The sequence below is a fragment of the Chlamydotis macqueenii genome, chromosome 5 (assembly GCF_036417535.1).
Source record: "Chlamydotis macqueenii isolate bChlMac1 chromosome 5, bChlMac1.mat, whole genome shotgun sequence".
Classification (NCBI taxonomy): Eukaryota; Metazoa; Chordata; class Aves; order Otidiformes; family Otididae; genus Chlamydotis; species Chlamydotis macqueenii.
The window spans coordinates 37,069,395-37,093,478 of NC_141560.1; the positions used below are offsets into that span (position 1 = coordinate 37,069,395).

Sequence of the window (24,084 nt, forward strand, 5' to 3'; positions counted from 1 at the left end):
GTGACATCTTGCAGAAAGTCATATTGGTTTTAAAACAATGTAAATTTGTTGACAGGCTTTAAAAAGCACCCCTGAAGCATCAGGTTAGTTCTTGAAGTTCAGTAATGTAACATGTAAAACTCATTATTAAAATATGTTAAAATGTTTTAGCGCCCAAGCAGAACTCATAATCTTGTAGGTAAAAGATAAGAACTTTCTTCCGGTGCAGGTGACTTTCAGAACTCTGACCATAGATACTATTTTTTTTTCCCTTACCTTTTTATTTTACTGTGCGAAGACTGAGCATAATTTTATGTTTAGAAATTGAGTCTAGTTTACTTATCAAACACTCATTCTGTAAGTAACCAATATTTAGTTGAGAGAGAGAGATATCTGCCATATATGACAGATACATACATGGAAAGATGTATCAAAATAACGGTGAATACTCAGTGCATCAACATTAGTTTAGCAAAGGAGTTATTTTCATATTGCAAAATAGTCCCTCTTTCCAATTTGGCAATACATGAGCTGCAGTTATTGTATCTTTCGCATGTCGGTGATTTCTTTCTGTTATAAACTGGTCTTGAGATTAGGAATTTAAATTTAAACAGTGTATGAGCTTTTTCATTTTTCCTTTTACTGACTTGAGGTCCTTTTTTTTTTTTTGATTCAGATACTCCCTGCTAATAAGAGTGAGTAATAGATAACCAATAAATTTGCATACGTCATTACTGATTAAAAACTGAACAGCAAAAAAAAAATTTGTAAAAATTGTAATATAAACATTACTTTATTATGAATCTTGTTAACTCATACCTTATTTGTATTTTATTTCCTGCATAGAAGTGGAAGAACTGTTAACTTCTCTTAAGCATATCCAGCACGTTTTGGTAGACCCTCAGAGCCAAGAGGACATCTCTCTTATCTTGCAGCTTGTTCAAAACACTGATTTTCAGAATGCATTTAAGATACACAATGCTGTTACAGTGCACATGAACAAAGCCAGCCCTCCATATCCTCTCATCTCCAATGCACAAGAGCTAGCACAAGAGGTATGTACAGTATGCACCTCTGATATATATGAAACCTGTAATCATAGCTGTTGTTGAAATATGTACTTGTCAAGCTTGTCTGACTTACTTAATGTTGGATATGAAAGGGATTATAGTAGTCACTGATTGCTGTATCCAGTTTTTCCAGATTTCCAAACAGTAACCAGAAAAATATTTTGGGGATAAGAGCTCCCTTTTTATCATAGATATGTAACAGAAAAGGTACTGTCTTTAGAAATAGGAAAAGGGAGCAGTTATGAAAATTGAACTCTATTACCTTCAGTATTCTTCATTGCAAGCATTCAGAAATTGAATTACAGTTCTCTGTTATTGTGACTTTCCTCTGAGTTGAGCCATGGTTCCTAAATTGGGAGGCATCTCTGAAAATACAACCATTCTGGCAACAAGCACGTTGCTTTAAAGTGAGCAACAGATCCTGTATTACTTCATTTCAATGTTTTAGTTATTGCTGTAGTGGTCAGATTGCACTTAATTTTTCTCTGATAGATGACAGCTCTTTTATAAGATCTGATATGTTGTTTAGAAATTATTAAAGTGTACTTTTAGAAATTACTTGGGTGAGATTTTTAATCTTTTCAGTCAGACATTAACTTTGGAATACTTTTACAATTTCAGCCAGGTTGACTGCTTTCTTTGAGGCTTATTCACTTGCATATAGATCGGCAATACCTCTATTCAATAGCTTTGTAAGCATTAGTAGTGATTTATAGAAAACTCATCAGACACGAAGTTGCTGTGAAAAGAATGAGTTTTAACATGCGGCTGGATGCAGCTAAGACCCTCTGAGGGTTTATAACTGTATCTTCATTTTCTCAGGCCTGGTGTATGTATATATTGCAGTAAGGTGTGGCTACGCCTTACACAGATATACATTTGTTAATTTTAAACTAGTTGGCAAGTGTAGCACTGTAGTGTTCAGCAAAGCCAGATCCAGAAGCTGGGTAAATGTTCCAGCATTTAGCACTCAATGAACCAAACTTATCTGTTCAAAACTGACTCGGGTACATCAGTGGGAGTACCTGAGCCAGTATATAGCCATTCTCCAGTTGCTCAAAGACACATCACTCCAATTTCAGTATGGCAGCAAGTTGATTTTTTTATTTTAGTATCTGGTTTTCTTTCTACCTGAAGCAATTTATTTTCAACAGCTCTTTCTACTGTTCTTCCTTTTTGTAGGCTTTAACCTTGTAAGTCAAGGAAAACAGCATTGTAACAAGCTTGAAGTTCTTTTGTGGAAGAAACTACTGATTCTTGAGGGACAACATTTAAGTGTTATCTGAAGGTGCAGTGTGTTGGTTAAACTGCACCTCAGGATTTTCCTGTTTAGGTTTGTCAGTAAGACTGTGTGAAATCCAGGTGGGAGTATTCTACATATGAGCTTCCCTCTGGCTTGTTCATCAGCCCGTAGGCTGCCATAGGATCCTCACTGGGCTTGTTCGGTGTCTGTGAACTTTTTCAGTTAACTTGTGTTTGTAAACTACTTCCCCAAACACCCACTTTACACAGGCCTAGTTTGGGATTTCCTCCAGATAAAAGCCAGAGTTTTTTGAATCCTCATTTATAATACAGGATGTTAGATTTATCTATTAAGAAAGCATTTTTTCCCCTTCATGGATATAATGCCCTTTTTTTTTTTTTTTTGCTGCTTAATAGACGTTTCCAAGAAGAAAATATGCCTACTAAGCATATTATTTTATTTAGCAAAACTCTAGGTCTTTTTTCAAACTTGATATTCATCCCCACCTTCCCAATACTTTCCTCTTTTTTTTTCCAGGTGATTTGGTAAATCCTAAAATGAAAAGGTGGTGCAAAGCCAGTTTTGTGTCTCTTAGCAATCTGTGAAGAAGCTTAAGCATAAAGAAAATATTTCTTTAATCTAAAATTTTTAAACCAATCAAATTCTGTCATCACCCAGGAGACTATTACGTAAAAGGCAAACATACTCCTGCAATCGTTTTGATTCATTATCTCCCATCCCTGTTTTGTCCAGCCTTGAAATTCCTGAAAAGTCAATATATTGCATATGTCTATTGCCATTTTCAGATGTAATCTGGTTTCTTGGTGATTCAGCTTCTGGTGTTTTTAAGTGACATGTATTTTGCAATATGTTACATAGCATCCTGAAACAATTGAGCTGGAAATTAAGGACAAATATTTCTGTGATTGACAGAAGTGTGTCAAGAGGAACACCTTGAGGCCTCCGTTCACATAATTCTGTACTTCCTGGTCTTGCCTGAATAGAAGATCTTATGCTTGTTTTTCAGATTCTTTATTCCTTTTGAAAAGGCAGTTGTGGTAGCAGTACAGGAGGAAATTATTTCTGCTTTAGGAAGAGTTGATTTTGGTGTTTAGTGGGGTTTTTTTTAGTGGTTTTTTTTCTGTTTGGTGTTTTTTGTTGTTGTTGTTTTTTGGTTTTTGGGTTTTTTTAACCTTGAACAAAGTATCTGTCTTGTGTGCCGAGATTTTTTTCCTGTACTGTGATTTTTGATTGTCTTTTGCTTTTTCCATCCCTAAACATAGGCATGGGAAGCTCCCCCAGAAAGCAGTTCATGTACTTAGTTCAGGGTATTTTTTTAAAAGGTACTTGCAAAAGCCTGGATTTAAGATACTGATAACATCTTGGTGATAAAAGCCACAAGACATCACAAGAAACAAAAATAGCAGACACATGCATAACATTAATTTTAAATGGCAGGTAATGCTAATGCGCATATTTTAGTGCATAGATCATCAGTGACAGAGTGTAAATGTCAAACTGTTTTGGAGTGCATGTCCTAATTTAAAGCTACAGACACACGTCTTGTTTGGGGCTTTAAGGTGTGGAAGAGAACCTGTTCTAGAGCTCACGCTTCTAGCTCTTACACGAAAAGACAGTTTGCAACACAATTTCATACTGCAACATGACACATCCTCCTTTTTTTTTTTTAAAAAAAAAAAAGTAGTAAAAATTAAGTTAAACTACACTACACTTTTGGAAGTATGCTTAGGGGGGATTATGATTTCCTAGACTGAACTTAATTTAAAAAAATCTGTTTTCACTCTTTGATTATTTGGTTTTATAAAACAATGTGTATGGACAATGTGTTGTGAAAACTTAGATTTTCAGTTTTTAACCATTAGCAATACATGAGTAGAATGGTACATTTTTATTTTGTAATCCTTTTTAGAAAATTCTTAAAATTAATAGAACACTTGTACCGTTAACTTTTCCCACCGATTCCGATAAGCAGGCACCAACAATTCCAATATTTTTCCTTTTTTTAAAAAGAGAAACTTTAATTGAATTAAAAAGGTGGAATGAAGCACTTGAGCTTAAGGAATTTATTTTAGAGAACTAATCTTCATGTAATGTAGTGTACTCCAAGTCTTAAATAAAAATAGCCAGTAAACATCAAGTGTAATTAAATTGATTTTTAAATCCATTTAAACTTGACCAAGACAGGGGCAAGGATTATGGGAACATGGTCTGAATCTTGACCTTGTAAGAATATTTGAGGCAGTATTCAAGACAATTTGTAATTTTTGACCTGTAACAGCACATATCAAATACCTTAAAGATGTTATTGCTATTAAATATATTTAATAGGCTCAATTTATATAGGCTGTATTTCTAAACGTTTCAGACTTTCTACTATTCACTTCAGCAAGTGCAGGCAATTAAACTAGATCTGTACTTTTGAGAGAATCATAGAATGATAGAATAGAATAAATTCACCCCCTTGCCCTGGGCAGGGACATCTTCCACTAGACCAGGTCGTTCAAAGCCCCATCCAGCCTGGCCTTGAGCACTTCCAAGGGCGGGGCATCCACGGCTTCCCCGAATGACCTGTTTCAGTGCCTCACCACTCTCATAGTGAAGAATTCCTTCCTTATGCCTAATCTAACTCTACCTTCTTCCAGTTTAAAGGCATTACTCCTTGTCCTATCACTACATGCCCTTGTCAAAAGTTGGTCTCTATTTTTCTTTTAAGCCCCCTTTAGGTACTAGAAGGCCTCCCTGGAGCTTTCTCTTCTCCAGGCTGAACAGCCCCAGCTCTCTCAGCCTGTCCTCATAGGAAAGGTGTTCCAGCCTTCTGACCATCTTTGTGGACCTACTCTGGACTTGCTCCAACAGGTTCATGTCCTTCTTATGTTGGGGGCTCCAGAGCTGGACTCCAGGTGAGGTCTCACCAGAGCAGAGTAGAGGGGCAAAATCACCTCCCTCGACCTGCCAGCCATGCTTCTTTTGATGCAGCCCAGGATGCTGTTGGCTTTCTGGGCTGCAAGTGCACATTGTCAGCTCATGTTGAGTTTCTTATCCACCAGTACTCCCAAGTCCTTCTCCTCAGGGCTCCTCTCAATCCATTCTCTGCCCATCCTGTATCCCTGTGCTTGGGATTGCCCTGACCATGTGCAGGACCTTGCACTTGGCCCTGTTGAACTTCATGAAGTTTGCAGGGGCCCACCTCTCCAGCCTGTCAGGGTCCCTTTGGATGGCATCCCTCCCCTCCAGTATGTCAGCCACACCACACAGCTTGGTGTCGCCAGCAAACTTGCTGAGGGAGCACTCAATCCCACTGTCCATGTCGCTGACAAAGATGTTAAACAACGCCAGTCCCAATACCAATGCATAAAGAATGCCAATCGTCACCAATCTCCACTTAGATATCGAGCTGTTGACCAACACTCCCTTGAGTGTGGCCATCCAGCCAATTCCTTATCCACTGAGTGATCAGTCCGTTAAATCTATGTCTCTCCAACTTAGAGACAAGGATGTTGTGTGGGACAGTGTTAAATGCTTTGCGCAGGTCCAGGTAGATTATATCAGTTGGTCATTCCTTATCTGTCAGCGCTGTAACCTCATCATAGAAGGCTGCCAAATTGGTCAGGCTTCTTGCAGCTCCTTCAAGAAAGGAACTGAAAGTCCTTTGAAAGTTAAGAGACATTAAATAAATCTCTGAGGAAGTCTTTTGTAGAGAAGATCTCCTCTTTCAACAAAGAGGAGAATTTGTTAGTGAAATATATCCTTCACAGTGCTCTGTCTGCTGGATGGCATCCCGGAATTCAAGCTAAGCAGGGAATAATGGCTTCCTGGCAAGTTCAGAAACATGACTGAGGTCAGGCCTATATGAAGCTGAGTTCTTTCTGCTCTCTAGGATTTTAGAGAAATTGTGTAAAAACCTTCTCTGAATTTGACTTTTCTAAGCTATACTAGGTTAGTTCACAATGAGGCATGTTTTGGGGATGTCAGAAGGAAGGCTTTTGGAGGTTGTGCAAGTTTTATTGCTAAGCACAGGAACTTTTTCCATGTGACAGTGATTTTTTGGCAATGTAAGGATCTTACTCCTTGGGAACGGTTCAGTTAGTAGCTTCTGCTGGAATTTAAAATTATGTTTAGTCTTTTCAGTACTGTCATCTGGTAGCATCCAAGAGAGTTGTTAACATTTCTGTAGATAATTGCTCCTACGATAGAGGTTCTCAGACCTTTAGATATTGTTAGAGCACACAAAGAGCTTAATTGTTTTCACTTAGGAACTTGCAGTTTCTTGATTCTCTGTGATGTCACATTACTTCATCCTTAAGAATGAAAAACTCTTGAAAAAAGGTATTTTCTAGCCAACTGAAAGCTGCTCTTCTGATATGTATAATCTACTCTTGATGTCTCTGGATTCATTTGTGCTTTTGGACTTATGTACCTTAGATTGGACCAGAGGATAATGGCTATGGAAAGTATCTTCTTCAGCCTCACCTTTTGAATAAGAGGGACTTCCCTGTTCCTGACTTTCTGTATAAGCATACCAGGATTTTCTAGTATTTGCAAGAGATGATGGCAAGGCATGTTTGGTAACTGTATGAGAAGGCAAAACTGTCCTTATGTTAATGTGGATTATTTTGGAAGCAGCCAAATAAACCTGCTTTCCTGGGACCTTTTCAAGTTTTGATTTGTATACTTTCTGAGGCAGAGGTTCCAGAATTCATTGCAAAACCTGTATTGGAATCTATAGTTCTTGCTGTTGGTGGAAGAAGTTTGGGTAAAAATAAACCATCTGCCTTTAAGGAAAAGGGAGGCTAGTCACATTAATGAGAAATTAGTACATTTTAAAAGACCCAGCATATTCACATAATAAACTTCATTGTGATTGATTTCCCTATCATGTTCCTTTCTAAAGTTTAATTTTATGTGCATCTTTGCATTTTTATGTGCTGAATTCATTGTATCTGTGTGAGGCACTGGATACCAGCTTAGATTTGGTAGACAATTAGTGAGGCAAGATGCATACGCTGGAGTAGTCCCGTGGTCTCATTGCATGTTTTCCTAATGTGTACCAGATTGAGTTCAATCAGTCAGTGTCACAATTACCTGGATATACTTTACTTTCAGTAAAATGAATAATTGCGACCAGGGGCTTGTGCTTGAGTAGCAGAGGGTGAATTGATAAATCACTGGGTAGATTAAGAGTTTTACTACTTCATTTCTTTTTAGGTACAGAGTGTTTTGAAACCGAGTCACCACAAGGATGGGCAGGAGCTTAATGCTTTGCTGAATGCCCCTCACATGCAGGTAAACCAAAATGAACTTCTAACGGATTTATTTCTTAGTGCTGTTTTCAGCATAGCTTATTTTTTGTGAATGTGTTGGGCTGACTGGGCAAGGATGGATTTTGTTTTTCTAGGCTCAGGAGTTTCCAATTTCCAGTGACCAGTGAAAACTTCTAATAAAGTGTAGTGCATGATTGCATTCTGCCTTTGCTACATTCTGCATGTGTTACAGGGTAATTTGCACATAAACAATGTAGCAATAGATCAGTAAGGTCAGGGTACACATGGGCTGCTTTGCTTATCTGTATTTTCTTCTGTCACAGCTGTTTCATGCTTACCATAGGGTGCATAAAGGAAATTTTGTCCTGTGGTGACATTGTAAATCCATGAGTAGTCTTCACTGCAGTTACTTCTGTATCCTCACTCACATACATAGTAAACCAACGTCTGTTTTTTCAGGAAGGAGAAGCTGTAAGCACAGTCAAATTGTGCATTCAAAATTGCTTTTTTATTCTTTTCCAATCTGAAAGGAAAATTTTAGAAAGTATGTAGCAGTAGGTACTACATAGCTGTGATAACTGATTTTTTTTTTTAATTGCTTACGTTTCCAATATTCTGTAACCTGCAAAGACTATCCAAATTGCAGAATTTCATTGAACTCTAATGTTTTGTATACATATAAAGTGTGAAATTTTCTGTAACTGAGCTGATTTTTTTTTTTTAACACTAGGCACTTCTACTGGCTCATGATAAGGTTGCAGAACAAGAAATGCAACCGGAGCCTGTGACAGATGAAAAAATTTATGAGAATGTTGGCGTATATGGAGGGGAGACAGTTAAAATAGTTCGAATTGAGAAAGCTCGGGATATTCCATTGGTAAGTACTTATACTCTGTTATATGTAAAGGAGGTAAGCTGATTTTGTCCTTTGCAGATTGCTATGAAAGTTTTGGAATTTGAATGTGAATGTGATCATAGAATCATAGAATGGTTAGGGTTGGAAGGGACCTTTAAAGGTCATCTAGTCCAACCCCCCTGCAAGAAGCAGGGACACCTCCAACTAGACGTTTAACTTGTAAACACTCTCCATCCCTCCAGAATGAGAAATAGTCATAGATTATAAACTTGTGTGTACCTTCCTATAGCAGTAGCTGTAGTACCATTTAGAATCTGTACAACTTATGTCAGCTTGGATTTGGTCAGGACTTTTGACAGAAGTCACTGTGCCAAGCTTTGCTGCAATGAAGCTTGTAGCCTTGTGCCAACCATGAGTTACGGGGTTTTTTTTGTTGGTTTGGTTTTTTTTGTTTTGTTTTTGCAAATCTCATCTTCTATTTTGCATCTTTCAAATAAGTGTTTCCTTAGAAAAATGTTTTTTAAAATACCATGAATCTTATGGTACGGAGCAGTTCGCTTCCTCAATCTTTTGTGCAGCTTGAAGAAATTAAGCAGTGGTTTTTTTTAAACTGGAGCATTGGGTGTATGCATCTGAGTTGTTACTTACGTTCTTTTTCAATATAGAAAAGTTTCTTCACTGACTTGGAATATATACAGTAGATGGCTTGGAGTTTCATATATATAATAAATACAGATCAGATTATCTTGCTACTACACAGGGTGCTACTGTTCGTAATGAAATGGATTCCGTTATCATTAGTCGAATAGTCAAAGGAGGTGCCGCAGAGAAGAGTGGACTGTTACATGAAGGGGATGAGGTTCTGGAGATTAATGGCATTGAGATTCGTGGAAAAGATGTTAATGAAGTTTTTGACTTGTTGGTGAGTTGGATACTTCTTGTTTTCCCTGAAAAAAATACTCATTTCATAACTGAAGCCTGTTAGCTCTTCTTGTTATTTGTACTCAGATTTAACATTATTTTAAAAGTATTTTCATTCTGATAGCTAGTGTTTATATGTGGAGGGCCGTTTCAAGTTTCCCTTCTGATGCGTAGTATGATATTAATAAGTCTAATGAAAGTTACTGGAAAAATTAAGCCTACAAAGGGTGAAGAGTTAAGTTATTATCTTGATATTTGCTTTTAATTATTTCTAAGGAAAACTTCGTTTATGTCTGAAAAGCCATGACTTTTTGTCTTTTATTTGGTTGAATCTGCAATTAATAATTATATGCCTGTGTGATTGTGATATTGTCTGGCTGGGTTGGAGTTAGTTTTCTTCATAGCAGCTTATATCATGCTGTGTTTTAGGCTGGTTTTGGACTGAAAGTGTTGATAACGCACCAGTGTTTTAGCTGAACAGTGCTTGCACAGTGTCAAGGCCTTCTCTGTTTCTCACTTCCCTGCCCACAAGTAGGCTGGGTCTGAGCAAGAGGTTGGGAGGGGACACAGCTGGAACAGCTGACCTGAGCTGACCACAGTGATATATCATGCCATATAACATCATGCTGAGCAATAAAAACCTGGGTGGTGAGTGAGTACCTTTGCATCACTTGTTGGGTTGGGTTTATTCCCCTTCATTTATTAAGCTGTCTTACCTCGACCCATGAGTTTTTCTTGCTTTTGGTCTTTCAGTTGTCTCCCCCATCCCGCTGGGGAAGGGGTGTGAGTGAGGAGCTGATGGGTACTTAGTTGCTGTCCAGACTTAACCCACCACAAATTGTATCACACAGGACCTTCTTACTCTTTCCCTCCTCATAAAAAACATTTTGTCTAGCAGTTTACTGGTGTAGACATTTTTCTGTTTATTACACTCTTAGCATTAATGACAAAATTATGCATCAGTTCAAAAGCAGCTAGTCAAAACAACAGGCAAGAAATCTGCGAGGAACCAGTAAATGCAGAGGTGCTCTCCCTCAAAGGCCCTGTGATGTGGAACGTCAAAAGCTGGGAATTACTAGTATTTTCTGTTGCACAATACTGCTCTTTTCTCATGCCTTTGCCTGGCACCTGCTGTTGATCAGTGTCCAAGACGGGACACCTAGAACCTGGCTATGAATCTTTGGTCTGATTGCAGTGGGCAAGACCATTCTGTCAAAGTGAAAACAGATTAAAATGACAATTTTTTAAAAAGTTAATTTATAACTTTGATACAAAACATTGGAAATATCCACTGTCACTTACTTAATAAGATCTTTGGGGGCCAGAATGAAAAATACATTTGGTAAATCTCTGAATTACTTAGTAGATCTGTGCTCTCTCTGTAGACTAATCAAAATCAGGATGAAGACCTGAGTTCTGCTGTAGGTTGCATTATTGTAGGAAGAATAGGCAGCAATATTCATAGATGAAGTTGTCTCATTCTACGGTAGGACTGTAGTTTTTAATGGACAATGTCCGCTGTTAGTTGAATTTTTTTTCTGAAATTTGCTGCTACAATTTTTCAGCTAATGCGTGGAATGAGGTCAGGTGGAGGGAAGTAGAGGCAGAAATGTGTGGGGTTTTGGGTTTGGTGTTTTGGGGGTTTTTTTGGTCATTTAAAGATTCTTATACTTATTTGAAAAGCCATCAATCTCCATGTGTGTTTTGGATCAGAGATATCTGAGATTCTTCATGCTCTGTAATTTTCTCCATTGCCATCTGTATATTTTTTTTAAAAAACCCTGTATTTAGCTAAGTCCTATGCTTCTAAAAAGAGTGTTTTGTAGATGCTTGACAGATAATTCAAATCTGACAGTTTAGTTCTCTGTGGAGAGCTTGTTCTGCTCTTGCACAGCTCCTGTAACCTAGAGTTACAGAATAAAAGATTGTAAACCACAGTACATTAACCTAAGAGCAAATTACTTGCTGAAAGTTAAAAAAAAAAAAATCCCATATTTGTAATATATTTTTTAAAATTAATTTTAAATAGTATTTTTAATTCTTTGTATTGTCTTTTGTATTTTGTAATGTGGAAGTGAAGTTTTAAAATGCTGAGGTCCCCAAAAAATACTTAAAACAAGCACAGGAGAAGGAAATTGCTTTCCTTCTGAATTTTGCCTCACTACTTGCTATGCAAATGATAAAAACTGTGCATTACTTTGGACAAGACTATTCAATCACTGTGAAATTCTGTGCATTCCTCATGGAACTATGCATGCTGACTGAAAATTGTGGACTTCCCTTTCCCACAGCCTACTCACGTTGTGCTGAGTTATGTTTACTTCATGTAAGCCTTAGGTCTGAATTTTTTTACATATGTGCATACACTTTGGTTTTATGCGATGTAAGTTGTGTTATGGTTCATGAAATGATGTAGAGGAAGTGAGACACATGTAGATCTTGTCACCAGTTGGCACTTACATTGTATCTAGATACTTGTTACGTGTGCAAACACACTGCATACAAGAGTATGCAAACAAATAAAGGTAATTCTTTAAAGCTAGGACATTTATTACATTCTACTTTTTTAGTAGGGGTGATTGCAATATTGATATTAAGTACTTTCCAGATGCAGAATTTGAGTGTGTTTGTTAAATTTTTAAAGTGTTTTATATACTTTAATGTTACCAGCATAAAATCATAGTAGAAATGTTTAGATTTTAAAACACTGTTCCACTTAAGGAGTTTTAGAAAAATAATATTTTAAAATATTTTTTTCTTCTCAACGTAGATCCACTTGTTGGTGTTTTTGAACAGAACAAGGGAATAATGTTCATTTCTCCTAAGTCTCTGCTTGACAGAATTGCAGCTGATCCATTTAAAATAGAAATAGTTTATGTATAATCAAGAATGCTAGGCTTTTAAAGTCTGAATATCAGCATTTGGCTTTCTAGCCTGTTCTTGGATCACTACATGTGTATCTGTACTATATCTTTTAAACCAGTTAAGGGGTAGATGATGTGTTGTTAAGAACTGCCTTTTATGGGAATTTTTGAAGCATTTTCTAAAATAATTTATTAAAATTCTTAACCATAAGCCATATTTCGGTACTGTGTGAAGAGTCTATTTTTTGTCTCAGGCTGACATGCATGGTACCTTGACCTTCGTACTGATTCCAAGTCAGCAGACCAAGCCGCCACCTGCAAAGGAGACAGTTGTAAGTAGCTCTACATAGGTTCTTGAGCTTGGTGATATATTGCTTGTTTTTCCCATAATGTGTAGAAAGTTCTTCTGTAGGTAATTGTGGAACAAAATCAAAACTTACTTGTTTAAATTGGTCTAATTGTTACCAGACTAACACCTGAATTAATTGTTGAAAGTGATTTGCTGAAACTCTTAGTATAGATTTGACTCGGTTCCTAAATTAGTAAGAAATTATAGAAGTAGAACTGCCTGTGCTTCAGAAATTCTGCTTTGAAATTCCGAATTTCTCTATTTGTGTGTGTGTGTGTATGTGTGTGTGTGTGTATATATATATATATATATATATATATATATATAAATTGGATTGATGGAACTTGCAAATATGCTTTGGGAGGAAAAGTTTGTATACTGGAAACTTTGTTCATTATCTCTTTAGCTGACATACCTTTCTTGAGACAGCTTTAACAGTGAAGAAAGAATGCACCGATTGATATCACAGCCAAACAAAAACATTAATGGTTGATAACAAAGTAAAATATTTTACAAGTGAAACTTCATGTAAAACCCAGGGAATGGGTTTCAGTCTATGTGTTTATTAGGTATTTTAAACAAATCAGAATGTCTCTGATACTTTTTGAATGCAAATAACTTAAAACAGTAGCGCAGGGGTTTTTGCTTCCTAAAACGTTGAGGAATTGCACTGAGGAATTGACTTTAGAATGAACAAGAGTTAAATTCTGGCCTTCACCTCCAACCTAGAACAATGGTGTCTTTCCCATTGCTAACCTAGGTGATGATTCAATTGCCGTATCTTCTGTATGTCCTAGATAAATTTTCCATTTTATAGAATCTTGGAGTCTTTATATATTGGAGCTCCACTGCAATCACAGGAAGACGAGGTGTCATTCTTCAGAAGTCACAGGGTTGTGGGTTTTTTTAAATTTATTTTTACATTTGATCTTCCACAGATACACGTGAAAGCACATTTTGACTATGATCCCTCTGATGACCCTTACGTCCCCTGCCGAGAGTTAGGCCTGTCTTTTCAAAAAGGAGACATACTCCACGTGATCAGCCAAGAAGATCCAAACTGGTGGCAGGCTTACAGAGATGGAGACGAAGATAATCAGCCATTGGCAGGCCTTATCCCTGGTAAATAAAGCTCTAGAAAAAAATTGACAGCCAGTTACTCCCATAGCTATAGGAGCAATATCCTGATTTTCAAAGACTCATATGCCCTTAAATGTCCATTACCTTAATATCTGTGACTTTGAACCTTTTGTAATAAAGCCTGCTGTTGGTTATGTAATTCATTTACTTAAAAGGTTGATCTTTTAGAGGCATTTCCACGTATAGATATTAAATGCAGAGTAAAGCTACAGCTGCCACTGCAGTTCACCTTTCAGGAGCTACTCTCCTCTTCCTTTAGTCCTCCACCTCGAGGACTGTGGATTCAGAGTTCCCTCTGCTGGCTACAGCAGAAACGTGGCAAGTCAGCCTGCTTGTTCTCTGGAACTTGGGTTTCTTACTATATCAAGTAGTCTATTTGAAAAATGTATCTTATTTGTGGTAACTTCTGCATGTTTTCACTTAGCAAAGAGCTTAAGCTACTTGTAGCAGTCATGCTTCCTTTCTAACTGTTGGGGGCCTTTAGGTAATAAGGGTTTCAGACATTTAAGTTAGTACATAATTTTTGCATTGAAATATGTACTGCACTCTAGTCCATTAAAGAGCTGCTGATCTGTGAAACGGTGAGCAAAAGACTTTTCAAATGATATAAGCTACTGCATTGTTACTTTATGACATTTGAGTAAGTTGAGAGGAACACTTACCTAAGTATAGGCTAATCTTTTTCAAGCTGAAGTTCAAAAGATTTAGCCTAAGTAGAACACTTCTAACATATAAAAATAATTAGAAAACCATATGATCATTGTGGGGAAATGTTGTATTTCCAGTAGTTTCAATTTTCCAAGCAAAACTGTCCAGAATTGTACAAATGCTCTGCAAGTCTGTCTTGATTAATATATTTTTGAAGTAGTAAACATGCTTCCCAGTGACTTTTAGTTTCTCTTTTAAAAATTTAATTAATCTTTTAAAATTTCTCTTATGTCATATTCTACTAGAACTTCAGAGATGTAAAAGCTTAGGAAAAAGTAAAATTAGTAAGTCATTACAAAAAAAAAGTATGGAAATGGTTTCTAAATGTTAACTGCTTTTGTACTTTTTTAATGCATTAAGGAAAAAGTTTTCAGCAACAAAGAGAAGCAATGAAGCAAACCATAGAAGAAGACAAGGAACCAGAAAAATCAGGTTGGATACATGCTTTCCAAGGGGCGCAAAAAAAAAAAAAATCTAACTCTTGTAGAAGTGCTGATTAGTAATATCTGGAACCTTGTCATTGTAGAGTTGTAGAAAATTATTCAATTTTTTGTAATACAAGGGGGATGATTCTTTGAAATTTTTCGTGTAAATGCAGGTCTGAATTTAGCACTTTGTTGTATAAATCATATGGTTTTTTTCATAACTATGTGCATTGTAATTAGAATGATGTAGGGGAATTTGGAAAGCACCTTTTCTCTTTTTTATTTCTTAAATAATTTTATCTGCCATGACTCAGTTGAAGTCCTTGACGTGCAACACTCGCTTAATACACCCAACCGTTGCAGTGAACTGAAGAATATTTTGCTTTTTCAAAACTGCTGAATAAGTTCTCCATTTTAAAGATCAGGATAATGGGTGGGATAGGAAGCTTTTTACTGTATGGGTATTTGATTGTGATTATTTTTATTTTGGTTAGGAAAACTCTGGTGTGCGAAGAAAAATAAAAAGAAACGGAAAAAGGTTTTATACAATGCTAACAAAAATGATGGTAAGCAACATCTTTTGCGTAGCATGTGCACTTACAAGCAACAAAAAAAAAATTCTACTTGTGAAAATCCTTGTGAAAAGAATGCTGAAATTCAGGATATGATGTTAGAAATACTACCTGATGATGTTCTGTTTGGGAGCAGTAGTATGGTTTGTAATAGCGTTTAGTGAAAGATCTAAAAGAGGTGGCAGAATTTGTAGGATCATTTTGTAGTGTCTTCAATAAAGACCAGATGATAGGGGTCAAAAAACAGATAGCTTCTTAGGCATGGAAGCACTCATAATTTTACAGCGATGAACCAATTTATTAGGTTTTGTAATATCATCTCCTTCTGCATAATTAGGTTTAGTAAATGGAAATTTTCTTCATAGAGAGTTTTGTAGACTATTTGTACTATATTCTTATAAAAGTACTTTTGGAGTGAGATAATGATTTTTTTTGTTGTTGTTGTTGTTGGGCATAAAATGTTATTCTTGTTCTAGAAACTTTTTCCTTGGTAAGAAAGTTGTTTCTTGAGTTTATGTTACTGCTTATATCAGCAGTAAGTGGAAACACATTTTCTTTCTCCAGAAAGGGGAAAAAAAAGCCTAATCGTGCTGGGCAAGTCATGATTTTTGGGATTCTTGTGACTCGCAGTTATATGCTGGGCAGAGAGTAAGGAGCTGCCTGAAACTTGATACTGCATGACAGGCAATATATGCAACCAGCAGTAAAGTATGTTGTGACTATTTTATTGTTTCTCTCTCAAGATTATGACAATGAGGAAATTCTGACCTATGAGGAAATGTCACTGTATCATCAACCAGCAAACAGGAAACGGCCTATTGTTCTCATCGGCCCACAGAACTGCGGCCAAAACGAATTGCGTCAGAGACTTATGAATAACGAAGTGGATCGCTTTGCCTCTGCAGTTCCCCGTAAGTTTAATGGGCAGGTACAGTTGCTTATTCTAAACATTGTCTGCAGACAAATCCTCTCGTGTTGAAAATAGCAATTAGGAGTTTGGGGGTTTTGAGCAGGATATAGTCAGCTCTTGGATAAAAGACAGTTACATCTTGTGTGGCAAAAAGTAGCTTTGGTAAGTCAGTCTAAATCCTGTGTCCCAGCATAGTGTTATAGAGGCATTATAAGGCATGCATCTATTCAGTTTGCATAAAACTGGAGTGAGCTGCAGATGTTTAAAAAGAAACTGGTACATCCGTCAATGAATTTTAACCTATATATCCTGCATAAATTTAAATTTAAATTGCTTTAGTGCTTTCCCAAACCACTTATTTCAGTGAATTTTATATTTTTAGTGTCTAGTGTACCCTAAATTAGGTTTACACGCACCTTAACAATATAACGTTTTATAAATAATAATTGTTTTCACATCCAGAATGCAGCTGCACAGGTGAGACTATTCCTTTTCTTATTAACTATTTTTTTCCCTCTAGATAATGTAAACAAGACCTCTAAATGTAGGGTTCAGCCTTTGGCAACTTAATCTGTCCAGGGATATTTATTGTCAAAAATAAAACACTTGCATTTCTTGGATATTTCAAATGCCTTTTTTAGCTTGGTTAGCAATGTCTTTCCTAAGAGAAATACTTGTTTTTTCTCTTCAGTTCTGCGATGTGTATCAGCTTCTTTTTTTGTTGCTCTTTGTAGATACTACTCGGAGCAGGCGAGAGACTGAAGTAGCTGGCAGGGATTACCATTTCATTTCCCGACAGGCATTTGAGAGTGACATAGCTGCAGGAAAGTTCATTGAATATGGAGAGTTTGAAAAGAACCTATATGGTACTAGCATAGACTCTGTGCGGCAAGTAATCAACTCTGGCAAGATATGCCTTTTAAATCTTCATACCCAGGTATGGCAAAGCTGTTGCCTGTCATGTTTTAGTTGTAGAAGCTACTGTGAAAATCTAAAGAGCTGTATTGGATTTATATAAAATGAGTGTGTTTTAAAGGTCTATTTTCATGTATTCCAAGTTTTCTTTCATTTGTGTTCAGTTAACTCTATTTAGTATGTTACGAATACAGCCTTCTTATTCCTTGTTTGGAAATATACACATCATCTTTATCTGTGCTAAAGGTAAAAGGGGCCTTGGTTTCCAGATAGTTCTCACCAGCTTTAAGTATCTGAATTGAAAAATTAAGATTTATGTATCTCAGTCTTCCAGTGACTCTGAGCTCTGAGGTTTTTGAAGATGGAGAGGAAGTTGTTTGTGACTATACTTGGAAACTGCATTTTGGGAATGTTTATGCAGTTCCGTAACAGACAGGATTAAAGTACATCACATCAACAATATTGAAAAGCTCTTTAGCTATGACCTTTTGCTTATGGAGAAAGAGGAGACAAACTACACATACAGACCTCCACTTGGAAATTTAGTGAAACGTGGGAAGAGGCAGAGTTCTGGAACACAGTCCATTTTGTAATACATATGATATATATGAGGTCTACTGCTGTTACAGATGCTGCAAAAGAAGGCCTAAAACTCAGACACATCAGTAAACTATAATTATCCATCACCAGCTGGGACCATGTGATACTTTACTAGAATAGCTCATGGGTATTGCAAAGCATATAATAAGTCAAAAATTCACAACACTGAGAATTGATCTAATTCTGTGGTTATAAAAATCTGTCTCGGGGACAAGTTGTTTGTCCCAAGACACATAGAAGGAACCTTTTGGGAAAATCAAACTACCGTTTTTGGTTCTTTTTATTTCCTATCTCTTAGTATAAATGTAAACTGCCAAAAAGAAAATGCTAAGCATGCAGTAGTAGTGCATCTGATACCTTATATTTTTATCTTCAAAAGAGATAAGGTTAAACTGCAGTATTCAAAGACTCTTCTCTCTTTTAAAACCTCATACCATTCCTTAGCCTTCTAAGGAAACTTACTTCAATGTGACTTTTTTTTGCTTTTGGATACCAAAAGATATGTTCCTTCAGTTCAGTTATGAAGAATATTCTTGAACAGAAGTAAATTTTTTTGATTCCATGAAGCTGAAAAGTACTGAAATATCAATTTTGTACAAAGAGGTAATGAACTCTGAGTGGTGATGATAATACTGTTATGGTTCATTATACTGCTGTTATATTGTACAGTCGTCATTGTGTTTGAAGAGTATATTATAAATTATAGCCTGTGAATAATGCATTATTAAATGCCCTTTTCATGTGTGAAGCTGTTAAATATTTAATAAATCCTATTTCTGCAGTCACTGAAGACACTACGTAATTCTGACTTGAAGCCATATATTATATTTGTTGCACCACCTTCACAAGAGAGATTACGTGCTTTATTGGCCAAAGAAGGGAAAAACCCAAAGGTAATGTGTCTAACACTTCTTCTGGAACTGTGCTGCTTTTTATTTACAGATCTGGAATGCTTTTAGTAATTGGAACTGGGAGATGGTAATGGTACTGACAATATATGGGAAGCAGTGTAGTTGAGATCTGTGTGCTGCAGGTTAGTAGACAGACCACACTAAGGGAGGGGCTCAGGATGCTTTCACCTAACTGTATGTGAGAGGTATGAGGCAAGGGAATCCACTGCTAACTCAGTAATCCTGGGGAACAGTGTCCCAGTTGGGGTCCCTGCATTTGGGTACAAAAATAGGACCCTTTATGTCAAAGCTGTGGAAAACCCAACTTTGTCTTCAAGTAAACCTGAGAGTAATTCTAGACAGCAAATTATTATAATTTTTTCTTTTGAGAACTTATCTGCCCTTGGAAAAGCATTTACTTGAAAATGTATTCCAGAACTCTTCAGTTAAAGTTATTTTAATGCTTAATCCTGTAGGATCACTTTACTTGTTTCAACCAGAGTTATGTCAAGATCTCAGCTTATCCAGATCGGATCATTTAGTTAAATGAGAAGTTAGTTCTGCAGAATGAAATTTAAACCCATAGATTAAACCATGATGTCTGGAAAGCTCAGAAGAGATCCTTATCAACTTGTGTGTGTTTATTGCTAGGATAATGAAATATGTTGATCTTCAGCTTTTCAACTGAAATCTACCCTATAGTGGTTGATGGGAGCTCTTTGCCACCCTAATATCTTCAAAATACTAATTGAACATAATGCAGTTCATACTGAGGAAGATCAGTCTTCCCAGCATATCTCAGAGGGGCTCCTGATAAGGCTGTTGGTCAGGAATAGTAAGTCACTGTGTTCTATGGGTGTGTTGTTTTGCTATCCTTGTTTGATGCAAGGGTGATGCATTGCCTGGATGTAAGATCTGAAAGTCTGTAAGTCTTAAAATGGAGGGATTTTTCTTATCTTTTTTTTTTTAATTGCCTGAGTCAAATGTAATCATAGTCTTTAAATGAACAAAACTTTATTTTACATAAATACTTTATCTTATATATGTCCTGGGTTTTTAATTGCAGTAGCCAAGGAATCAATTTGCAATAAAAATTAATGCACTGTTGTTGGTGTTAAAACTATGTCTGTTTTCTTTCTGATTAATCATATTGCAGTTCTATTTATTTCAGTTGGGTAAATGCTACTCTGTTAAACCCCTTCCCCGATAAAGAAAAGGGTATTTCTTGTATGTATGCCTGTATGTGGCTTTGATCTTCTTAAGTCTATATAATGCCTAGAAAAAAAAATCCTGAAGTCCCTTTTGAAAATATCTCAAATTATACCTGAATATTCCTTTATATAATACAAAAATAAGCTGCAGAAGATAAAATCACACTTTTAGAATCCAAATACAAAAAAATTCTGAAGTAAACCAAACCATTTCTGCATCATTTATCTACATCTGCAATGTTCTTGCTTTTGACGTGTACTCCCTTCCAGCTCCCAAATCATGTTTTCCATTTTTCTGCAATGTTATTTACCTGATGCTGCAGTGTTTCAATCAGCTTAAATGTATAGCTCTCACTGTGGTTCTCATTGCGGTTTACTGATGAAAATATTTCAATAACAGCTGTAGCCTTTTGCCTTTGGTGTTTGTACTGCTACATCTCCAGAGGAATGATGTCTTGTTCTACACCATTCAAACTTTCTCTCACACTCTCTCTGTCATGTCCAGTCTTTTTCAGAAGGATATTGGGCTTAGTAACCTAAGTTGTTTTTCAGAAACATTATTTAAGAGCCTCAGTAAGATGAATGTCATAAAATCACATTCTGGGACAGTTATTTACTGTTTGCCGCTTATGGCCAATCAGAAAGGATTGTCTTGAGTGCCCTTGGCTTTCAAATATGTATCATGGTTCATTGTTATTGTAAACTTTTCAATAGCTGATAGCAATACTATGAAAATTTTTGTAGAAGAATTTCCTGAGTTGAGTTGTTACCTTTCCCTACTCTGTTGTTGTGGGGGAGAGGCTTATGCACATACACTAACTCTCCATTTTTTATTGCAGCCAGAAGAGCTGAGAGAAATCATAGAGAAGACAAGGGAGATGGAGCAGAACAATGGCCATTACTTTGATACGGCAATTGTGAATTCCGATCTTGATAAGGCTTATCAAGAGTTACTTCGCTTAATAAACAAACTTGACACAGAACCCCAGTGGGTGCCCTCTACCTGGTTACGATGAGAGAGCAATTCCAAGGGATAAATGGACTTCAATCTAGTAATCTTTCCAAGGAGATTGTGTGTAGGTCTACTCGATTCTAGTATAAACGCGTGTGAGCTCTAGACCTCAGTGACTGCATCCTTTGCCAGTGACTTTGCGTATTATTGAAAAAATACGCTAATCAGCTTGTGAGCTGGTTTAACTGATCTGAAGATTGTCCAAGTTTTCTTTCTCTGTGGTCTAGAAATTGAGACCTTGTCAGTACTAAATTCTAAAGCTTTAGATAGATTTTTCTAGCAACTACTTTTATACATAAATCCACCTTTTTTACCTAGAATCACCCTTATGAAATCAAAGATTTTAAGTGTGTGTGTGTATATACAGTCCATGCTGTCACATAGTTATAAATATTAATGTTATTTAACACTTAACTTAATAACTTTGTGGGACATGATGGTAGTTCAGGAGCGTAATTCTACAGATCATTGGGCAGAGAAATAATCTACACATTAAAAAAAAAAATTAATATTAATGAGAAATGTCTCCTGTTCAAAAAATAGACAGAGTGAAGATGCTGCTCTGGTCTGGAACTGTCCTGTGAGGCTTGAGTTAATATTTTAATTCTCAAACATTCCACTTTCTAATAGCACTGTAATTGGAAAATGTGTATAATGTAAATATTTCAATCCTTGTGTCTTTTTAGTCAGACTTTTAAAATCAGATTTGACTGCACATTAATTTTAGGTCTGAAGATGAATATTATATTGATCTTTTAGATATGGTATTTTTATGGGATTTTCTTAATAAACATATTGACTGATTGGAGCCGCTGTTTTCCACAGATCTGTAGAGATATTCAGAAAGGAAGAAGTTATATTTTTGTGAAAAATATATAGTTATAAGACATGCTGCTTAGAAGTCAACTTAAGTTTTCATGTTTTATAACTGAATATTGACTAAAATAGACTAATGTGCTGAACATTGGAAGATGTGCTGAACATTGGAAGATAGTGGGTTTTTTTTAATCTTTGCAAATGGTTCATCTTGTGGCTGTTGGTCTAATGGATAACTAACTGGAATTAAAATAGCTGAATCTAGCTACTGTTTTCTAAATTAGTATTGTGATTCACTAGCCAACATACTGTCCTGCATTTGCTCAGTACTGCAGTGAAAGTAACTGTAAAACACTGGTAACTGACTGAGAAGTCACGAGAAAGGGAAATATTTGTAATTGTTAAAACAAACAAAAAACTTGAAAAAAGTGAACAAAAAGCAAAGTCTGTATCCTAGTGTGTTCTGCAAAGCAAATCAGAACACCTGTGCATCCTCAAATGATTCTGAGCTGTGAAGGTTTAACTATGAAGGCTATGCATCTGCAGTAGGGCTGTTCTATCGCTGAAGCTAATAGTAGTATTTTGGCTGTTTTGGTTTTGGGTAGCACAAAGAACCTTGACTGTGAATGTCTTTTAATTTTAGCCTTTAGCCTTTGTTTCTTTGTTCCTACACGTAAAACACTGGAGTTATGTCAATGTGTAGTTCACTCCTGTCTAACATTGAAGGATTAAAAAGTAGTTGATTTTTTCCATTGTCTTGCATGTATTCTTTCTCCAAATGTTAAAGGAACAAATTCACGCTCATGGTTAGAGAGTTCAAAGTACACAGCAGATAAAAAGAAGTTTCCTAGTTACTGAACTAACATTCAGTACATTTTTGTACTGAAAAATTATAGAGTCCATTCCTGTCTTGTTAACAAAATTATTTGCTGATTTAATTAGTATTTAGGGCTGAAAAGCAATTAAGCAATTAGTGGGGATAAGTAATGACCCTTCAGAATAAAAAGGGTTGGAAACTTTAATATCTTTAGTTCAATTCAGTGTTAGAAATAATAATGTTCTACCTGTTGGCCTAAGGGCTGAATATCCGAAATAATGGCTTTTTGCCTCACATTGCAGGCACACTGTTTAATCCATAGTTTATGACAACTACAATGTTCGGGTATATTGGATAGTCAGTGTTTCATAGATGACAAAATACTGTACTGATTCTACCCTTTTTTTAAGAAAGATGATTGTAGGCTTGGACAAGAAGGTGCAAAGCAGTGTAAAATGTGTTTGTTAAGGGTAACCTAGCTCATCTACATAGGTACTGTGCAAATTCTTGCAGTCACGATCAGCTCAAGATGGTTGTTGAAGCCCCTTAGGTATTCAGTGTTCATAGGCAGCGTCAGTCACTAAATCATGCCGTTAATGTATTTGATTAATGTTTGTCTCCCCAGTCTTTCTGAAATGGTGTACAGAAGCTGTTTTTATACAAATAAGCTTTTGAATGTAGACTTAAAGAATGTTGCTTGAAGTTCAGCTCTCTTAAGTCCCGGGGCACGCAGTACTTGCTAACATCCATGTAGGGAGGTGCTGCAACAGTTTATAACCAATGTTAGCTTTGTCTCCTGCTGAAAGGAAAGGCTTGAGCAGCACTGGGAAATCTGCTGCCAGTTTGGACGTGGAGTGACCCTGTTAAGAAATTATTCTGCCTTTAATGAAGAACGTGTGTTAATTCCTTTGAGAGTAAAAGAGACTGCAAATTTCAGTGGTGAAACTCTTCAACCTTATCACAGGCCTCGTAGTGAGCTGTATCAGACTGAAATGAGGGCATCTGCATTTTTACCAGTCCAGATTTAATTAAAACTAAATATAGGCTGAATTGCATAAGAGAATTTTTTGAATGTAATTATATGTGACTTCTTAAAATACGAGGGTGTTAATGCCTTAAGTCATTAAGGTAACTTTACTGAGACCTATGGTTAGCCCCACGTTGTACTTTTATACATGTATCTGCACTCTGTATTTTGAGACATCATGAACTTCACACTAATGTAAAAATGTAAAGTATTTCTAGATTTAAAATAAATCACTGTACAATTTTACTTCTTGTTGTGGATCTTGGGAGTTGTCTTTCTGCCATTTTGCTGAATGTGTGAAAGATGCTGTGACCCTTGAGTGCCCTGGAGTATGTTCTACGTTCTTTCTGCCACCATGCATCCAGTGGGAGAGGTAACATGTCCTCAGATCTACAGTTTCTCTTTCAAGCTGGACCTGTATCTTACAACAGTGCCAACTTAATCAGCTGTGCTGCCTTCAGCTTCAAAAGAGAAAAG

General features: G+C 36.4%; 1 protein-coding gene across 4 annotated transcripts in view; it reads left to right on the plus strand.

Annotated features, from left to right (window-relative positions):
• Positions 1-22,513, plus strand: part of PALS1 (protein associated with LIN7 1, MAGUK p55 family member) — a 57,219-nt gene extending 34,706 nt beyond the window's left edge. For all 4 annotated transcript variants that reach the window (XM_086749543.1, XM_086749540.1, XM_086749542.1 and 1 more), the window contains 12 exons: positions 826-1,034; positions 7,519-7,596; positions 8,305-8,451; positions 9,191-9,352; positions 12,470-12,547; positions 13,503-13,686; positions 14,773-14,844; positions 15,332-15,403; positions 16,153-16,320; positions 17,054-17,256; positions 18,617-18,727; positions 20,775-22,513. In XM_086749543.1, the coding sequence (XP_086605669.1) occupies positions 826-1,034; positions 7,519-7,596; positions 8,305-8,451; positions 9,191-9,352; positions 12,470-12,547; positions 13,503-13,686; positions 14,773-14,844; positions 15,332-15,403; positions 16,153-16,320; positions 17,054-17,256; positions 18,617-18,727; positions 20,775-20,951 (1,661 nt within the window). In that variant the 3' untranslated portion in view covers positions 20,952-22,513. The remainder of the gene's footprint in view (positions 1-825; positions 1,035-7,518; positions 7,597-8,304; positions 8,452-9,190; positions 9,353-12,469; positions 12,548-13,502; positions 13,687-14,772; positions 14,845-15,331; positions 15,404-16,152; positions 16,321-17,053; positions 17,257-18,616; positions 18,728-20,774) is intronic.
• Positions 22,514-24,084: the final 1,571 nt, after the last annotated feature.